Source organism: Pipra filicauda, unplaced genomic scaffold, assembly GCF_003945595.2.
Source record: "Pipra filicauda isolate LSUMZ 115617 unplaced genomic scaffold, ASM394559v2 scaffold188_size1440453_pilon, whole genome shotgun sequence".
Taxonomy (NCBI): Eukaryota; Metazoa; Chordata; class Aves; order Passeriformes; family Pipridae; genus Pipra; species Pipra filicauda.
In genome coordinates, this window is record NW_024104296.1 from 839474 (window position 1) to 855721 (window position 16248).

General features: G+C 40.1%; 1 protein-coding gene across 1 annotated transcript in view; it reads right to left on the reverse strand.

Moving 5' to 3' along the window:
* Positions 1-16248, reverse strand: part of ANO2 (anoctamin 2) — a 154483-nt gene that overhangs the window by 37180 nt on the left and 101055 nt on the right. The window contains exon 14 of the mRNA XM_039380172.1: positions 5265-5327. Coding sequence (XP_039236106.1) covers positions 5265-5327 — 63 coding nt within the window. The remainder of the gene's footprint in view (positions 1-5264; positions 5328-16248) is intronic.

Consider the following 16248-nt stretch of genomic DNA (forward strand, 5'->3'; position numbering starts at 1 on the left):
TCATTCATGTGGTGAAACTCGGGTTGTTTGGGTTCAGATGCAGCTACTGAGCAAGGTCTTTTTCTCTGGCAGCAGATTCAGATGCCTTGGACTGAAGGGCCTTCACGTGTATGTAGGTAAATGGGCTTTCCTGGCTGAAACCGCCCCACCTCTGCACAGTGGAAGTGGCAACTTACAAACTAATAAAAAAATAATTTCCCCTGTTGTTGTTGTTTTAAGACTAACCTAAGAAGGGTTACTAGGGCTTCACTTTACATTTGTGTCCCAGAAATCAGTTGGTATCCTTGGCATCCCTCATGGGTTGGCCTTGACCCATGAGACGAGGAAAGTCAGTCCTGCTACTTAAGGTCAAGTTCCCACAAGAAGAATTTGAATTTCACAGGCCTATGGTATTCTGGTTTAAAAAAAAAAAAAAGTCTAAAACACTGGACAGTGAAAAAAAAAATCAATAAAATAGCAATAAAAAATAGCAAATTTTCATACTCATAGCAGAAAAAGGGGGAGAAGATGCATTTTTCTCTTTCATTTTTGCCTTTGGCAAGAATTCCAGTGTACATTCATTATTTTAGGTAAAACATCTTGAGATCCTCAGATGAAAGAGACTACCTAAATGTGAAAGATTAGACTATTGTAATTATTTCACTTGGCCTAGGGGCCCAGATTCACAACATGGGTTTAAGGAAATTTAACAGCTCATTTTAATGATCCAGCAGTAGTTTATTGAATTCCTGTATGCAGAGGAAGGTTGTTGCATGAAAAGGAACTATTGCAAAAGAACCAGAATGAGATTCAGAACATTATTAAAGGTTGAAGGTGAAAACAAGGCACATTTTGCCTTAATGGAGAACTAGTAAACATACAAAAAGATAATGATTTGGAGAAACTCCTGGAGATATCAGATGAAATTCACAAATAAGTTTTGTCAGAAAATAGTAATGAAATATTAGATCTTGTAAAGTATCTAATTTTTACTTTTTAAAGACCTGTTTCAATAATTTTAAATGAAATGTGGGTGAATGATGAGTTTTTGCTTCATGCTAATATTTTTCGTTCAAATAATGGTCTAAATAAAAAAATCTGAGCCTAAACAAATTTAACTGAAAACTTTTCCAATGGCATAAAATATTCTTTCCTTTTGTTTTGTAGTTTTAATTGTGTTGAGAGAATATTTATAATTTTTGTATCTATTTTTCTCTTTTTTCTTTTGACTTACCTACCAACCATGCAGAAAGAAATCTGATTCATGCTGAACTACCTTCTCAGCTCTTGCTATGACAGAAGTGGTGCAGGAACACAAAGACCATAACTTTTTTCTTACTTGTTCATTGCAATCTCTACAGTAGAGAGTAAAACCCCCAGTAAAGAGGAAAAAACCAGCCCTATCTGGAATTAATCTAATTCACTTCCACCTCTACAGTTATCCTGAGATCCTTTCTTGTTCTCAGTTGGAGTCACAGATTCTTTCCTCTTAATCACCTTCCTAACACTGTTTCTTTTCCCTGTGGATTTCCTTGAAAGTTTTTACTGTGGTGGTGGACAAGGGAAACCAGCAAAGTAAACTTGAATGCATCATTCTGGAGATGATGAGCTCTCTGGGCCTCCACAGATACCTTTCTCCATCACAGGTTTCCACTTAGGAATATCTCAACAGTAGAGGAAGGAGAGTCAAGGACAGTCATCGCTGAACAGAGAAAGAGGGAACTTCAGATCATGGAAGATGAACGAGCAAACTCTTAAACCTTGCCAGAGGATGGAAGGGATCCATAGCAATGAGGAAGGTTACTGGAGAGTGAGATACTATCAGAGCAATGCACTATTTTGGCCTCCTCCATTCATGCAGTGCAATTGCAAGGTATACAAAGTTACCAAAAAAATATGTTTTATTTGCTTAAAGAACAAAAATATTTGCTTTGCAAAAGCACCAGAGCTTCAGAAACTGTCAGTTGCCTAGATGTTTTTAAACATCTGCTTAGATACAGATGGAAAAACACTCCTTTAGGAGTCTTCATTGTCTGTGCATCCAGCAACAAGAGAAAATTGAGGAGGGCTTATAGGACTGCACGGTGAGTGAGAGCACAGTTCTCATTCCCCAGACAGTCACTGAGAGGGAAAGAATGGTTCCTGTACCTCATAGCTTTTCTCTCATTCCTGAAAATACCTCTTTTGCCCAAATTCCAGGTCAGGTAGTCACCTTTTGTTCAAGTGCCCGCTTTGTGTTTTGTTGTCATTGCCAACGTTTCATCTGGCCAGTTCTCCCCCCCCAGCTGTGGCCAACACTTTCTTCCCTGAATGTCTAAACTAGTCCGTCAAGGACTGAACTGCTTAGAAACAGATGTGAAAATTGGCTGCAGGAAAGGTCACCTACTGAGCCTGGTATGAATGAAGACAAACAGGAAAGCAAACTAGATCTGAGAAGGAAGCTATAAAACCCCGTGGGCTACACTGCTACCTTCATCCAAGTAGGATAACAAATTTAATGTCCAAATAGTTCTTTGGCTCCCCAGTAGAGCTATTCTAGAGTCAAGTATTACACCATGTGAGTAAGAAGAGGCAAAAGGGTCCAAAAGGCAGAACAGGCTGAGCTCTTGTGCCACGACACAAATTGGTTTTCTTCCTTCCTCTGACTGAGCCAAACGTGCTGCACACAAAGAAAGGCTCCAGAGAGGGCACTGCCCTGCACCATCCTTCTCCCTTCCAGCAGCTACCAACATTTTCATCACACACTCAGAAATCTTTGCCACAAAATTCACCTTCTAAATATGGAGTTTATTAAGTGTGACATACGTTATCACTAATCACACCCAAGTGAAACTTGTAGATGCCCAGCTGAGCTCAGATCTCCTGCTACCACTGATCTTACAAGGCAAAAATAAGACTTGTGAGCTTCTGTCCTAAAATCCCTGCAAAAGACATTGCTTAAATCAAGGCTGGATCTGTGGCCCCCTCTGCAGTCCAGTGAGGCTTTGTGTACAACAAAAGAACTGTGACCAGACTTTAAAGCATTCATAAATGTGTAAAATAATCCTTGGAATTATTTGGTGGTGTAAAATATGACCGATTGGGCAAGAGAAACAAACACAAAGGTTTTTTTCAACCTGCAGATTTAACAAAAAGGAATAAAAAAAAAAAGAAGAACAGAGTTCTTGAAGGAGGATTTACAAAAGTGAAGGACACAAAAGAAGTACAGAAATAAAGAGAAAAAAAAAGAGGAAAGATTTTACAATTAGAATACCATTTGCAGCTTCAAGAGTCATCAGGGAAAGTATGGGATGTAAAGGTGGGGGACAGAACACAACAGCATCTTTCTATAGTAATGTAGACATCTTCATGGACAAAGCCTATGGATTTGGGACACCAGACCCTTTGGGCCTGAAACAGGGGGTATTAAAAATTCAACAATCACTTCTGCAGCACTAGAAATTGCAATGTCTGTCTGTCTGTGTGTGTGTGCATCTGAGTCTTCTCTGTCTGTGTACTGTAGAAATGCAAACACATGTAAATTCAAGATTTCATTACCTATTACATGTTTAGTGCTTACAGCTAAAAAAATTTGTGAGAATAACGGAGGTAGACCAGACCAATTAAGTTTCCCCAGTACAATTCCATTGCACAGACCAACAACAAACTTTATGTTTCCAATTCCTGTTTAACTAATCTAGCAGACAAAAAAGGAAACATCACATACAATAAAGAGGAGATTGTAATGTCCACATAGGAAAGCAGAGCCAGCTCTCCCTCATCAAGAGCTGACTTGAATTCCATCCAAGGTTTGCAAGTTGTCCTACATATAAATAATGTTCAAAATATTCTAAAAAAAAACCATTGTACCCATTTCACCAAATGGTGAAAGTCAGCCTAGTTCCATTAGTCTCTAACAGAAGTTGAAGAATTGGAGCTCTGAATTTTACATCTCACAAACTGTAGGTTATAAACCCTTCATAAATCTCTCTAAGAAGTTACAGTGAGCAGGGAATGTAATACATAGGCTATGACTCAGGAAAGCACTTTAAGCTCATGTTTAGGGCAGATTTAAACATGTGGTTAAAGTCAAGAGCACATGTAAGCACCTTGTCTGCAAAAGAATGACTTGTAAAAGCTAAATCAGGGCTATATGCTTAGTCATGCTTAGTATACTCTGCTTTAAGTGAAGTCATGACTGGTGCCAGTTAGAGGTTCTGTCTAAAAAGCAAATGGTTGGTATTGCCTCAGGATGGTAAACTAACTCAAGGTATTGCAAATACATACATATATATATGAAGGACACACCTAATACGTACAGAAAATGTGCTTAATATACAATTCATACATCTTTATAAATATATGTGTATGTATTTATGAACGTGTAGACATTAAGTCGTCTTCCGTCTGAGCACAAAATGTTTTTGCTTGTCAGCAAAAAAAAAAAAAAAAAAAAAATTTTCAGAGGACATCTGTTGCAATACATGCAAGTCTGAGTAAATTAGAAATACACTTAGGTATTTTAAAATAATTTAGGCCCAAAGAGAATTTTCCATGTTAGATGCTCCGATGGTGTAAACAGGCCTACTTCATGGCCATTTTATACTGGCCGTAGATGTGAAAACAAGCCTTCAGTCAGCAATTACACTAACCAGAGGGATAATGGGATCCTCTACAATGTAATTTAAGGTTTGTTAGCCACTCTTTCCTATTGTTCAGCAGCTTGATGATGTGTTTATGCGTTGCTGAAAATTTCGTGAGGACAGTGGTGTCCACACTTCAGAATTGGCTGACCTGCACACCTCATTCTTGTTCTCAAGTGAGGATTGTGTACCATGATCTTCCTCAACTACAGTGCAGTCCATCCCTGAATGTGCCTTGGACAAATACTCCTCAGCAACTGCTTTATTTCACCCTTATGTCACCTGTTCAGAAGGCTCAATGCTTCTGAATGTCACTGTGACCGAGACACATAATACTGTGCTCACAACCAAATGCACGGTGGATAACAGAGGATGGAGCAGAAACTCCATGGGAGAGGCAAAACCTAATAATGAGCTGCTGCCATTGCAGCAAGTCATCCAGCCAACAGCCCTTCCATAAGCAGCCTTTGGAGAAAGGGAATAAAGCTGGAGGTGGGTCCTGAGCTCTCTAAACCCTCCTAGTATTTCTCACAAACTGGAGGTTATAACCCTAGCTTCAGATTTTTAGCGTATTTGAGAACACGAGTTCAGGGTTCCCACTCAAGATGCTCATCACAATGTCTCTCACACCTAATAAATGTGAAGAAATGCAGGTTTTGTTACCATAAATAAAATCAATCCGAAGTTGGCTGCGTATCCAGGCATACGGTCACTGCACGTCAGCTTCTCCTTTTCATCCTGTAGACAAAACACACAGAGAAAACAACAGGCATGACAGAACTGTATGAGAGGAAATACTAGAATTAGTAAGACTTGTTGTTGGAACACGTTCTCAAATTCCCTGCTGTGATTTTGAAGAAGATTATGTGATTTGGAACACCGATATTTTAAGATAGAGTTTAATTGGAGAGAAAAGAGGGTAAGAGAGTAAATGAGATGTACAAAACGTCTGCAAAAATCAGAAAATATCCTATGTAACTATGTTTTGAAAAAAACTTTCCAGGTCTTACTAAATTTCATACTGGGAGAAAGCCCTGTGACTCACCTTAATTTACATTTAAGCAAAACAAAATTCAACCTTTTTTTTTTAATTACTTCTTGTAAAATTACAGAAGAATAGTGCTTGAGACAGAAATCAAGACAAGAATGCTGATTACCACTGAAGTAATTTTTTTGTCTAATGGTCACACTAGCCCAATGTAATTCACGTATTTCCTGCAAGTCACCCCAATCCATCTCCTGGTACCTGTTCTATAGGAAAGAGAAACTCTGCTGCCAACCTTGTTTTCCTTATGGATAAACAGCATCTCCCTCTTCATTGCATAATCTAAAGCAACTGTGATCAGTGAAATCTAGTACACTCTTACTCTCCCCACACAAACTCAACTCCATCTCCAGCCACATGTACATCTAAAGAAGATATTTGAAGATGGATTTATATAAGAAATATGACTCCCTCCTCTCAAAATAGGTTTCTTAAAATAATAATAAGGTCACTACTTTGTTTAAGTTAACCTAAAACTATATAATCAAATTAACTAAGGACACAAAGCCAGCTGCTGTTCATATTTCTGTGAACCACCCGTTGCTATCCCATGGACTGGTACTACACTTACACTGCAGTTAGCCCAGAGTTATTCTGAATTTAAATGAGTTTAAATCAGATTAGAATTCAGGTCAGAGGTTTCCAACAGACCATTTCTAAGGCACAATTGTCCTCAGATAAACACAAAAATGTAGGAGTGTTATGCCTTTGCATAAGGTTTTCCCAAAGTAGCATTAGGAATACAGCATATTCTCTAAGTGCAGGAATGCGGCCGTGGGTTTTTCTCAGGGAGTTTACTGGGATGTGCCATTAGACCTAAGACACCATCCTGTCTACACATCCACTGCCATGGTGGTGGTGCCTCAAACGCTGTGGGAAGGAGGATTACTCAGCATCCCCTCTCCTCGGCTCAGCTGTTCAAACACACAAACAAAGCGCGTCTCCTTCGGGAGAGTGTTGGCAGGACTGGGCCAGAACAAACCCAAGCAGAAGCTCAAACAGTTTTGCCCAATGTGAGCAGTACATAAATATTCTGTACAGTGCATAAATGGAGTCCATCATTCGGCTGGAAGGCTACTTGGAAAAGCATTTCTGTGAACACACAGATGCATTTCATTTCACTTTGGCTTTTGCCGCTCAGCAATTACACAGGACATTAAGAAGTTCTAAGTGATTATGCTCCAAGAAGGCCTGAAGGATACCACGTTTTATAATTTCACTAGGGGAAAAACACTAAAGAAGCAAAACAGTAGAATGAAGGCCAAAGGAGTTAAAGGAAAGAAGAAAATATTTTGCAACCGTACTGAGGTAGAAAGAGAAAATTGTGATTTATAAAAAAATGACCAGGAAGAGCCAAAGTGACAAAGAAAATTGCTTCAAAAATGTCTCTAGCTTTAAGAATTTTGAAAATTAAGAAATCATAGCATCAAGACCAAACTTTCACATATGAATCACAGTTGTCAAATACTGAGTAGCAAATTAACTAAGATTTTTCATGTTTAGGGGGGGTTTGCTTACTATTTCTGTGATACTATTTTGGTAAGACAGTTACTGTATTTTCAAACATCAGTAAGAATTCGAACATGACCTACTGGCTTTCCAAGTCAAGGAAAACCTCACATTCTGGAAGACTCAACAATTTACAAAACTGAGAAATTAGGGAATACCCTAAGAAACAGTTGTCCATTATGAAACAGAAGTAACAATCTGCCCTGCTTGCCCTACCTACCACCTTTTCTTTTTTTTGGTTTTTTTGGTGTTTTTTTTTTTTTAAATAAAACAGAGCTGTATAGTTAAAAGAAAGAAGAAAAACTAGGCAAGTTGAGTTATGATTGACATATACTTTTAGAGATTAATACAAGAAGCTAAGATGTACCCAAGCCTACATTTTTAGGCATTAAGAGACATTAGGATTAATTCATTTAAGAATGCCAACTTCAGGAGAGTTTAAGGACTGAACATATTAGTGTTTGCCTTATGTAGTCTCAGCATATCCATTAGGAATGCAGAGGCATCTACCATCACCAGCACCTGGGTTTAGCACCTGAATATTGATGAGTTCAGTAATATAAGTTCCTGGAATAAAGATTTAAAAGCATAATTGATTTTTAAAATTTCAATTTATTACAGGGAATAACTAAATGAAATATGGACTGCCTCAAAAAAACCCAACTTGCTGAACAGGACAAGATTAGTCCTTCTCTTGGAATGTGTTGACCTTGGTTGGCTCTCAGATGCTCACCCAGCTGCTCTCTCCCTCCTGAGCAGGATGGGGGGGAAAATTCAGATGAAAAAGCTTGTGAGCTGAAATAAGGACAGAAAGATAACTTACCAATTGTTATCATGGGCAAAGCAAACTTGACTTGGAGAAAATTAATTTAATTTATCACTATTTAAAATGGATTTGGAAGGTCAGGAATTAAAACAAACATTTAAACTTCCTCCACTTCACCTCCCTCAAAACTTCTTCCCAGGGCCAAGTCCACTCCTTCATTCCTGACTCTTCTACTTCCCTCCCCAAGCGGGGCAGGAGGATGGGGAATGGTGGGTGATGGTTTCTGTCCATAGGGACTCCTCTCTACCACTTCTTCCTCCTTCCACTGTTGCACTGCCCCAACATGGGTCTTTCCAGAGGCTTCAGTCCTACAGGATAGACCTGCTCCAGCATGGGCTCTCCAGGGGCTGCAGGGAAATCTCTGCTTGGACACCTTGAGTAACTTCTCCCCTCCTTTTCCCACCTTGGTGCCTTCAGGGCTGTATCTCACTTTTCTCCCTCTCTCCCCACTGTCAGGCAACCTTTTACCCTTTTTACACCCACTTTTCCAGAGATGCCACTGGCACCAGGTACATCTATGGTATTGGTGCAAGGGCACAAGGAAAATCACACTGAAAAAAGCAATGCAGACTGAACAGAGTCCAGAGCAGTGACAGACACTCTGGCAGTGCAAATTAGGAAGATGAGGGAGCACAAGTGGATAAAGGAAGGAAGAGAAGATCACTGTGCTGGTTGTGGCTGTGAAAGAGTAAATTTTCTTCCAGTGGCTACTATGAGGCTGTGTTTTGTACCTGTGCTGAACACAGGAGTGATAGTACAGAGATGTGTTTGTTATTGCTGAGCAGTTGCTTGCACAGATCCAAGGCCTTTGCTGTTTTTCCTGCTGCCAGTGCTGGTGAGGGCACTGGGGGTGCACGGGAGGTTGGGAGAGTGTCTCCCAACAGCTGGGAGAGTGTCTCCAACTGACCAAAGGGATATTCCAGACCGTATGGCACCATGATCAGTGTATACAGTGGGAGGAAGATGGAGGAAGCTGGGGATGTTTGGAGTGATGGTGTTTGTCATCCCAAGTCACTGTTAGGCGTGATGGAGCTCTGCTCTCCCAGAGATGGCTGAACACCTGCCCACCCATGGGAAGCAGTGAATTAATTCCTTGTTTTGCTTTCCTTGTGTGCATGGCTTTTCCCTTCCCTATTAAAATGCCTTTATCTCAACCCAGGCTTTTACCCTTCCAATTCTCTCCCCAGCCCGCTGGTGGGGGAGCGAGGGAGCAGCTGTGAGGGGCTTGGCTGCTGGCTGGGGTGACACCAGGACAGTCAGCAATGCCATCTAGGCACCTTTGTCTCTCATGCATGTGCTTCCTTTAACCTTAGGTGACTTTGCCATCACCCTGCCATTCTCTGTAGCATTCAGCCAGAGGGAGATCTGAAAAAACATGCTGGGCCAGTAGAAGAAACAAGAAAAAGCTGGATGAAGACATCACTGAGTTACTCAGCACACATGGCAAAACCAAAACTTTGAAATGTAACTCAATACAGTGGGCAGCGGACAGCTACCTTCTGTTAAGTTTCTTGCTAAGAAAACGAATTCACTTGGTATTTGCTGTGGGGACTGATCCTTCCCTCTGGCAATAGTGCCATCTAGCCGCTAACAGGCTGTACTGAGAGGTATCCGCAGCACCTGGGCTGCTACCAAAACACTTGCACACTGAAGCAAGCGTGGTTTATTTAGTTGGTGGAATTCATTCATGTGTCCTGTTTCTCACAGGACACGGCCAATACCCTGTCCTGATCACTGGTGTAAGCGTTTATTGACGTAACAAGATGGAACAGATCACCTGAAGCACAATCTCTGTGGGAGATATGTTACACTGGGGAATATTCCCCAAGAGGAGCTGTAGTGCAGGGAAATATTTATATTCAGACAGAAAACCTCAAATAGAATTTTTTTTTTCTTTTGTGGCAAAGACAAACTAAAAGATACACTTTAAAATCGTTCCTTCTTTTTCTTTGAATACAGCGATGGATTTGCAATGGTATTGGAAAAAAAAATCAGTTGTTCTGAGTGTTCCTCTTTTAATATTTAATGAGGTGCTGAACGTGTTCCTTGAAGAGATACAGCTTTTTCCTATTAGCAAACAAAAAAAAAAATTCAGAAAAGAAATAAAAATATAATTAAGCACAATCCAGATTTATCTGGATGGTTTATTTCCTTATGAGTTGCCTATCATGGCAAAGATCCAGCATGTGCAGCTCTGCATTCTCAGGTGAGTGAGCCTCTGAGCTGTGGAAACCTGGAAATACACTGCACTTGGACAGCACCTGGCAGCTTTGTGAGAACACTTCTATGTTTCTCTGTAAATTAAACCACAACCAGTTTGCTCAGATCACAAGTATTTCAGGTGTTTATTTATATTTTCCCACAAGAGAACACCTCCTCCAAGCAGGTGTTTCTAACCACCAGCCATGCCAGCTCAACCTGCACTTGGGGAGCAAAGCAAGAGCTTTTCTCTCTTCTACATCCTGCTTTGTAACTCTAGTGCTGAAATTTGGGCTCTTCAATGTGGTTGCACCTGGGCAGTCCCGATGATTTCACTGGACTTGCACAGAGCTGCAATAATTGACTGGAATTTAGCAAAAGATGCTCAGGGAAGAACAGAATCCAAGACCCCTCTCTCCTGGCTTCGTAAAGTCTTGCACAGCTAGCAACAGCAAAAATCTACAAAATTATATTTCCAACGACAAAATCCAGAAGTTCATCTCTAAATATGCCCAGGAAGCATCAAACAAGTAACTCATTTTCATAACTGCACTATTCTTACAAGGTTTCTACTTTAATTTCTACTTTAACACAAAAGCTTTATTTTTGTGTAAAAACTGTGCTGTCCAAATAAGCATCTAGAAATATGAACAGTGGTATCACATACAGCTCTTCTTTAATTGTGTGACACCCAAAACATTGCCTGTGCATTGCAGACTCAAGACAAGGAATGAATGAAATGAGCTTTTGGTTTAAAACCCACTAAAAGAACAACATATTCTGTTTTTCTCACTCAAGCAGCATTTTAAGAGTAAAGATGGTTGTGTTCTGTGAGCAATGTTCTGTTTCAGGATTGCACATAGAAAACAAACTGCCAAGATTCATTTGGAGACAGCTGAAGGACTGCAAAAACTTTAATTAAAAACTTTTTGCTGTCTTTGAAACATGCAGAATAGCACAGACACTGAGAGCTTTCAGTGGAGTTTAGTGGGCACACTCTAAATCATTTGTGGAAGTAATGCAGAATAGAGAGCTATGAGAATTGTGTGCAAGAATTAATGGATATTAAGGCTAAGCAATGTTATTTTTAACCACCCAGTCTTAGTCTCCTTTGTAATCACACAACTTCTGAGACAATTTTTGCTGTAAGGATAAATACATGTGTTTTAACTGATTTTTTTTTTTCTTTAAAGAAACCTCTAATCACAGCTTGACTATTTCTGTGATGAACAGTCCATTACAAGCCTTATTAGGTCATTCCAGTTGCTAATTATCCCAGCTGTCGAAAATATATGGCTGATTTCCAAGCTGAATTTGCCCGTCTGCATCTTCCAGCCTTGGCATTTAGCTGCAAATTTGTCAGTTAAGAGCATCTACTGGTGGATTTTTGGTTTGGGCTGTGCATTCGTACAAACTGTGATCAGGTCACCTCTCAGCATTTCTGTTATCTGAGACCACCTAGTCAGAATGGGGACAACAATCAGTCAAACCCACAGATGTGATCCTTTCCCTGAAAATGTGACTGGAAGCAAACCTCCCACTGGCTACAGCCCTGACATGGGCCACTCCTTTGGCCTTTCACATAACAAGGCCCATGAAAGCACATGTGAGCAGCCAATCTCTGAGCCTGGAGGTGCTCACACCCCTTCCACAGGACCAGAAATAATAACATGATCATGACTGGGTTAGGTGAGGGTTGTAATTCCAGTCATGGAGCACAGGGAAGTGTGGTGGAAAAGAGGACACCAACCTCATCTCTGTCGACAGAGGTGCTGGAGGAAAGGATCCCTGAATCCGAGCACTTCGTAGTTCTTATGAGTCTTAACACTATATTCTGAACTTCCTTAAAAAAAAAAAAAAAAAAGAAAATTCAAAAGCCCAGAGAAGCTGTGGATGTTCCATCCCTGGCAGTGTTCAAGGCCAGGTTGGATGGGGCTCTGAGCAACCTGGTCTAGTGGACGGTGTCCCTACCCATGGCAGGGGGTTGGAACAAGATGATCTTTAAGTTTCCTTTTCAACCCAGGCCACTCTGTGGTTCTATTTTATGTATATATGTGTGTGTATATATCATTTCACACATATATACATACACATCCATGCAGCGAGTACCTTGATAAAAACTAGCTCTGGTTATAAATTAGAACTGAGACAGGATGTACAGTTCACAAAATCACAGAATTTCAGAATTGGTAAGGTTGGGAGGGACCACAGTGGGTCATCTGGTCCCACCTCCCTGCTGCAGCAGGGTCATCCCAGAGCACATGGCACAGGGTTGTGTCCAGACAGCTCTGGAATATCTCCAGTGAGGGAGTCTCCACACACTCCCCTGCAGCAACAGCAGGTACCTAGGCTGTATTAGGATGCAGGTATGAGCTGTAAGGCATGTAGACAGGTAGGGTCAGAAGAACTCAAAATCACGTGCACATATGACAATGTTACTGAGAATTCTACCTTCATTTCAAAGACAAAATGCTCCTTGAGTAGTTTCATGGAGATATTTCAAGCTGCTTCATTCACATAGTAATAATGGCAAAAGGCTGGAGGTCTGCTCTCACTGTAACTTAGATTTGTAAAGCTGGACTTGGTTAATTTAATACACCGTAGTTTCTTCAGAAATAAAAATGGTTCCTTTCTCTTCTATATTTAAAAATTATTTTGCTCTTGATACTCAATGCATCTAGTGCACTGTGGCTTATTGCAATTGTTATTGTGAAAATGGCATTAAGGTGCTTAGTCTTTATATCACTGTTTAATGTCAAGTTCTTGATATTTACATATGGTTCAAGGGAAAACTGGCAGCACTTAGTTTTTTACACTGACAGTTTAACATATGGCTTTACAAGTATGAATTATTTATGTAAACTTGGAGCCATTCAGAATATTACCAGAAAAACACTATAATTTACGCAAACAATAGGGTTACATCTGTAGTCATAAATATTCATTGTTTATCAATGCTCTTTGTAGATGATTAATAAATCATACTGAGTCTGATCCTGAGAAGGCAAAGGGCCAGATGTACAAATACATCTGGTGGGATTTTCCAAAGAGACTGACACTGGTACACAGGTCTATTGGCAGTGGAATGTCACAAATTAAGCTCAGGGCATGAAGGGATACCCTGATCCATTTTTGGATTTTTGTGTGACTCCTGAACTTTCTCAAAGAACATAAAGAAATGCCACACATAGATTTAAAATATGCTCACATAAATATAGTCAAACATAAGGGAAACAGCTTCTGAGCCATACATCCTGCCTTCCTTTGCATGGCTAAATCAGTTTAATAGGCTTTGATCTTGACTGGACATGGACCTATGAGGCAACTTAAACAAAGGGAGAACATGGTGAGTTTCAAAGAGCTGCTGTAGAAAAATAACAATTATCAGCAGTAGCCACTACCTTACACCTGAATTTTCAACCACTTTTTACCCTGAAATCCCAAGCACCATTACTGTAATAGTCAATCTGGTTTTGCACTTTCTCATGTAAACTGTGAACATCTGATGGAGAAGTTAATGGAATAATAAATGCAATCCATTTTAAAACAATTCATCTACTATAATTTTTCAACAAAAAAATTACCTTTTGCCAGTTCCCATAATTCAGCAACATATTAATAACTGGAAGTGATTTAATTTAAGACTTTCTCTCTGTAAATTATTTTAAGCACAGGACTATCATCTCTGTGTAAGTCCTTTTAAAAAGTGTTGGTTACACAATCAGCCAGCTACTTGCAGAGGCTCTCCCTAATATATAAAAAGTTCCAAAATTATATAATCTTTTGTTACTTCAAACCTATTTGTCTTAGGTAGACAACAGTTTACCTGAATTTTATCTTTAAAATCACTCATTCAATCACCATTATACACTTTAATATAAGCACCTTGGGCCCAGTGGAACCAAGGCAGTTGGCCATTTTGCAATTTGAAAAGCTCAAACTGCAATTTTTTATGTGGGAGTCTTGTAGCAACATTTGATAGTCATGTTGCTTTTCTAAACTGTATGATTAGTTCCCTTATCATGAAGGGAACTTAATTTAAAAATTTAACTGAGCATGTGATTTCAGTTCTGGAAGAGATGCATTTAGTGCTACAGTCTGAGGAAAGATGTCCTTTCTGTGTTCCCTTGGAGCTTGTCTGCCTCAGTTCTGTGGCAGTGTCCTAGCTGGAAGAATCTAGGCTGAACATCTAGCTCCTGTGAAATCAATCACAGAATTCCTAGTGAAGGAAAATCCCACCCTAGGGCTTTGGCATTGCACACTTAAAACTCATTTCTCCATTGTCTTACACCATGTGAAGCCACTTATCCCCACACAAAGTGGGAGAAAGAGGCATGCAACACATTATCAGTTTCCTTTGGTGGCAATTTCAAATTTAGCTTGCACAAACTGTGAATGATCACACCAACACCAGAGGAGAGAGGAGTGGTGTAAATTTTAGCAACACTTTTAAGTTGGTAATGAAAAGTCTGAGAAGCAAAGAAAGAATTAAAAGGGGGATGTGGCTATGCCAAATTCTTTCCCTGACTCCAGGGCATTTATTACCAGCTGCAAAATGTTAATGAAGTTTTTATTCTAGCTTTTGAATATCTATAAAAATTGAAACGCGATTGCGGGACACAATCTACAGAGGAAAACTTCTGCCAATAATATAGAGATGCTGTGTAGAAGAGTTCTGGGTGAGCAGTCAGCAAAGGGAAGACAGAAAGGATGGGGCAGAGTACAAGAGCAAGGTAGCCTTCAGCTCTCTCCGTGACTGCTCCAAAAAAGACACATTTTGGAGATACAAGAGTCCTGCCCACGCACTTTCTCGCACTGAGTTATTCTACCAGTCTGTGAAACGGGCTGGTGTAAGCACCACTTCTGCTTTATCTCTGTAGCCAACAATAGAGAGATGTCACCATGCCATGAGCACACAGAATGAAAAGGACTGGGTGGTGAGAAACAGAGACACCAGGGGTGTGGACAGATGCAGCATGAGGGGAACAGGTGCTCGCTAAGTCCCTCTTCAGGGTAGCAGGAATGATTATTTCTGCCTTTCTCTTGACACTGCCTCTTGCTCTGAGCCCATGGCTCAGGAGAATGTTTCTTTTGGCTAATTATGGAGAAAGTCTATAAGAAGTACAAGTCCATAATGAACAACCCTGTATCTTCAAACACACACGGTCTCCCCCCAAAACCCACTGAGGGAGAGGATGAGTACAGAATAGTAATTAAGAGATGTCAATAAAACACTGGAAGGCAAAGACAGAAATCAGGAGTTAGTGGAGCTGGAAGAATTAATAAAATACATGCATTTTGGTACTATGAGCATTATCATTAGACTTTTGAGAACTGTGAATTCATGGAATTACAACCATCAGAGTTTGAATCCAGTTTCATTTTTCCAAAATGTAAATTCAAATATATATTTCTTGTTTTTGTAAATTATATACATTTCTGAATAAAATTGGCAGTCACTTCCTCATGAGTCACAGGATCAATTAGGCTGGAAAAGACTCCTAAGGTCATTGAGTCCAACCCATGACCAAACACCACGATGTCAATGAGATCATGGTGCCACAACCAGTCTTTCCTCAAACACCTCCAGGGACAGTGACTCCACCACCTCCCTGGGCAGCACATTCCAGAGTCTAATCATCCTTTCTGTGAAGAAATTCTTCCTAATGCCCAACCTAAACCTCCCCTGGCACAGCTTGAGACCGTGTCCTCTCAACATCTCACTTTGGCCTGGGAGAAAAGGCCGACTCCCACCTGGCTACAGCCTCCTGTCAGAGAGTTGTAGAGAGTGTTAAGGTGAAGTAGGATACTTCCCTGTGTTCCCAAAGCTGGAGTTTCAAACCACAGAACTGCAGTGCCTGGTCACTTGATTGTTTTGGTGGTGTTTTTTTGCTTGTTGTCTTGTGGGGGTTTTTTAACACAAGGAGGTAGAGATGTTAAACTGACAAGCACATTTTAACTGCTTTACACTAAGCCAACAACAACTTCATACAAAGTTTTTTAGATTTCCCAGGTCTAAATATAAGATGGAGAGCAAAAGTTCCAAACAATCTAATTCTAAATCATTT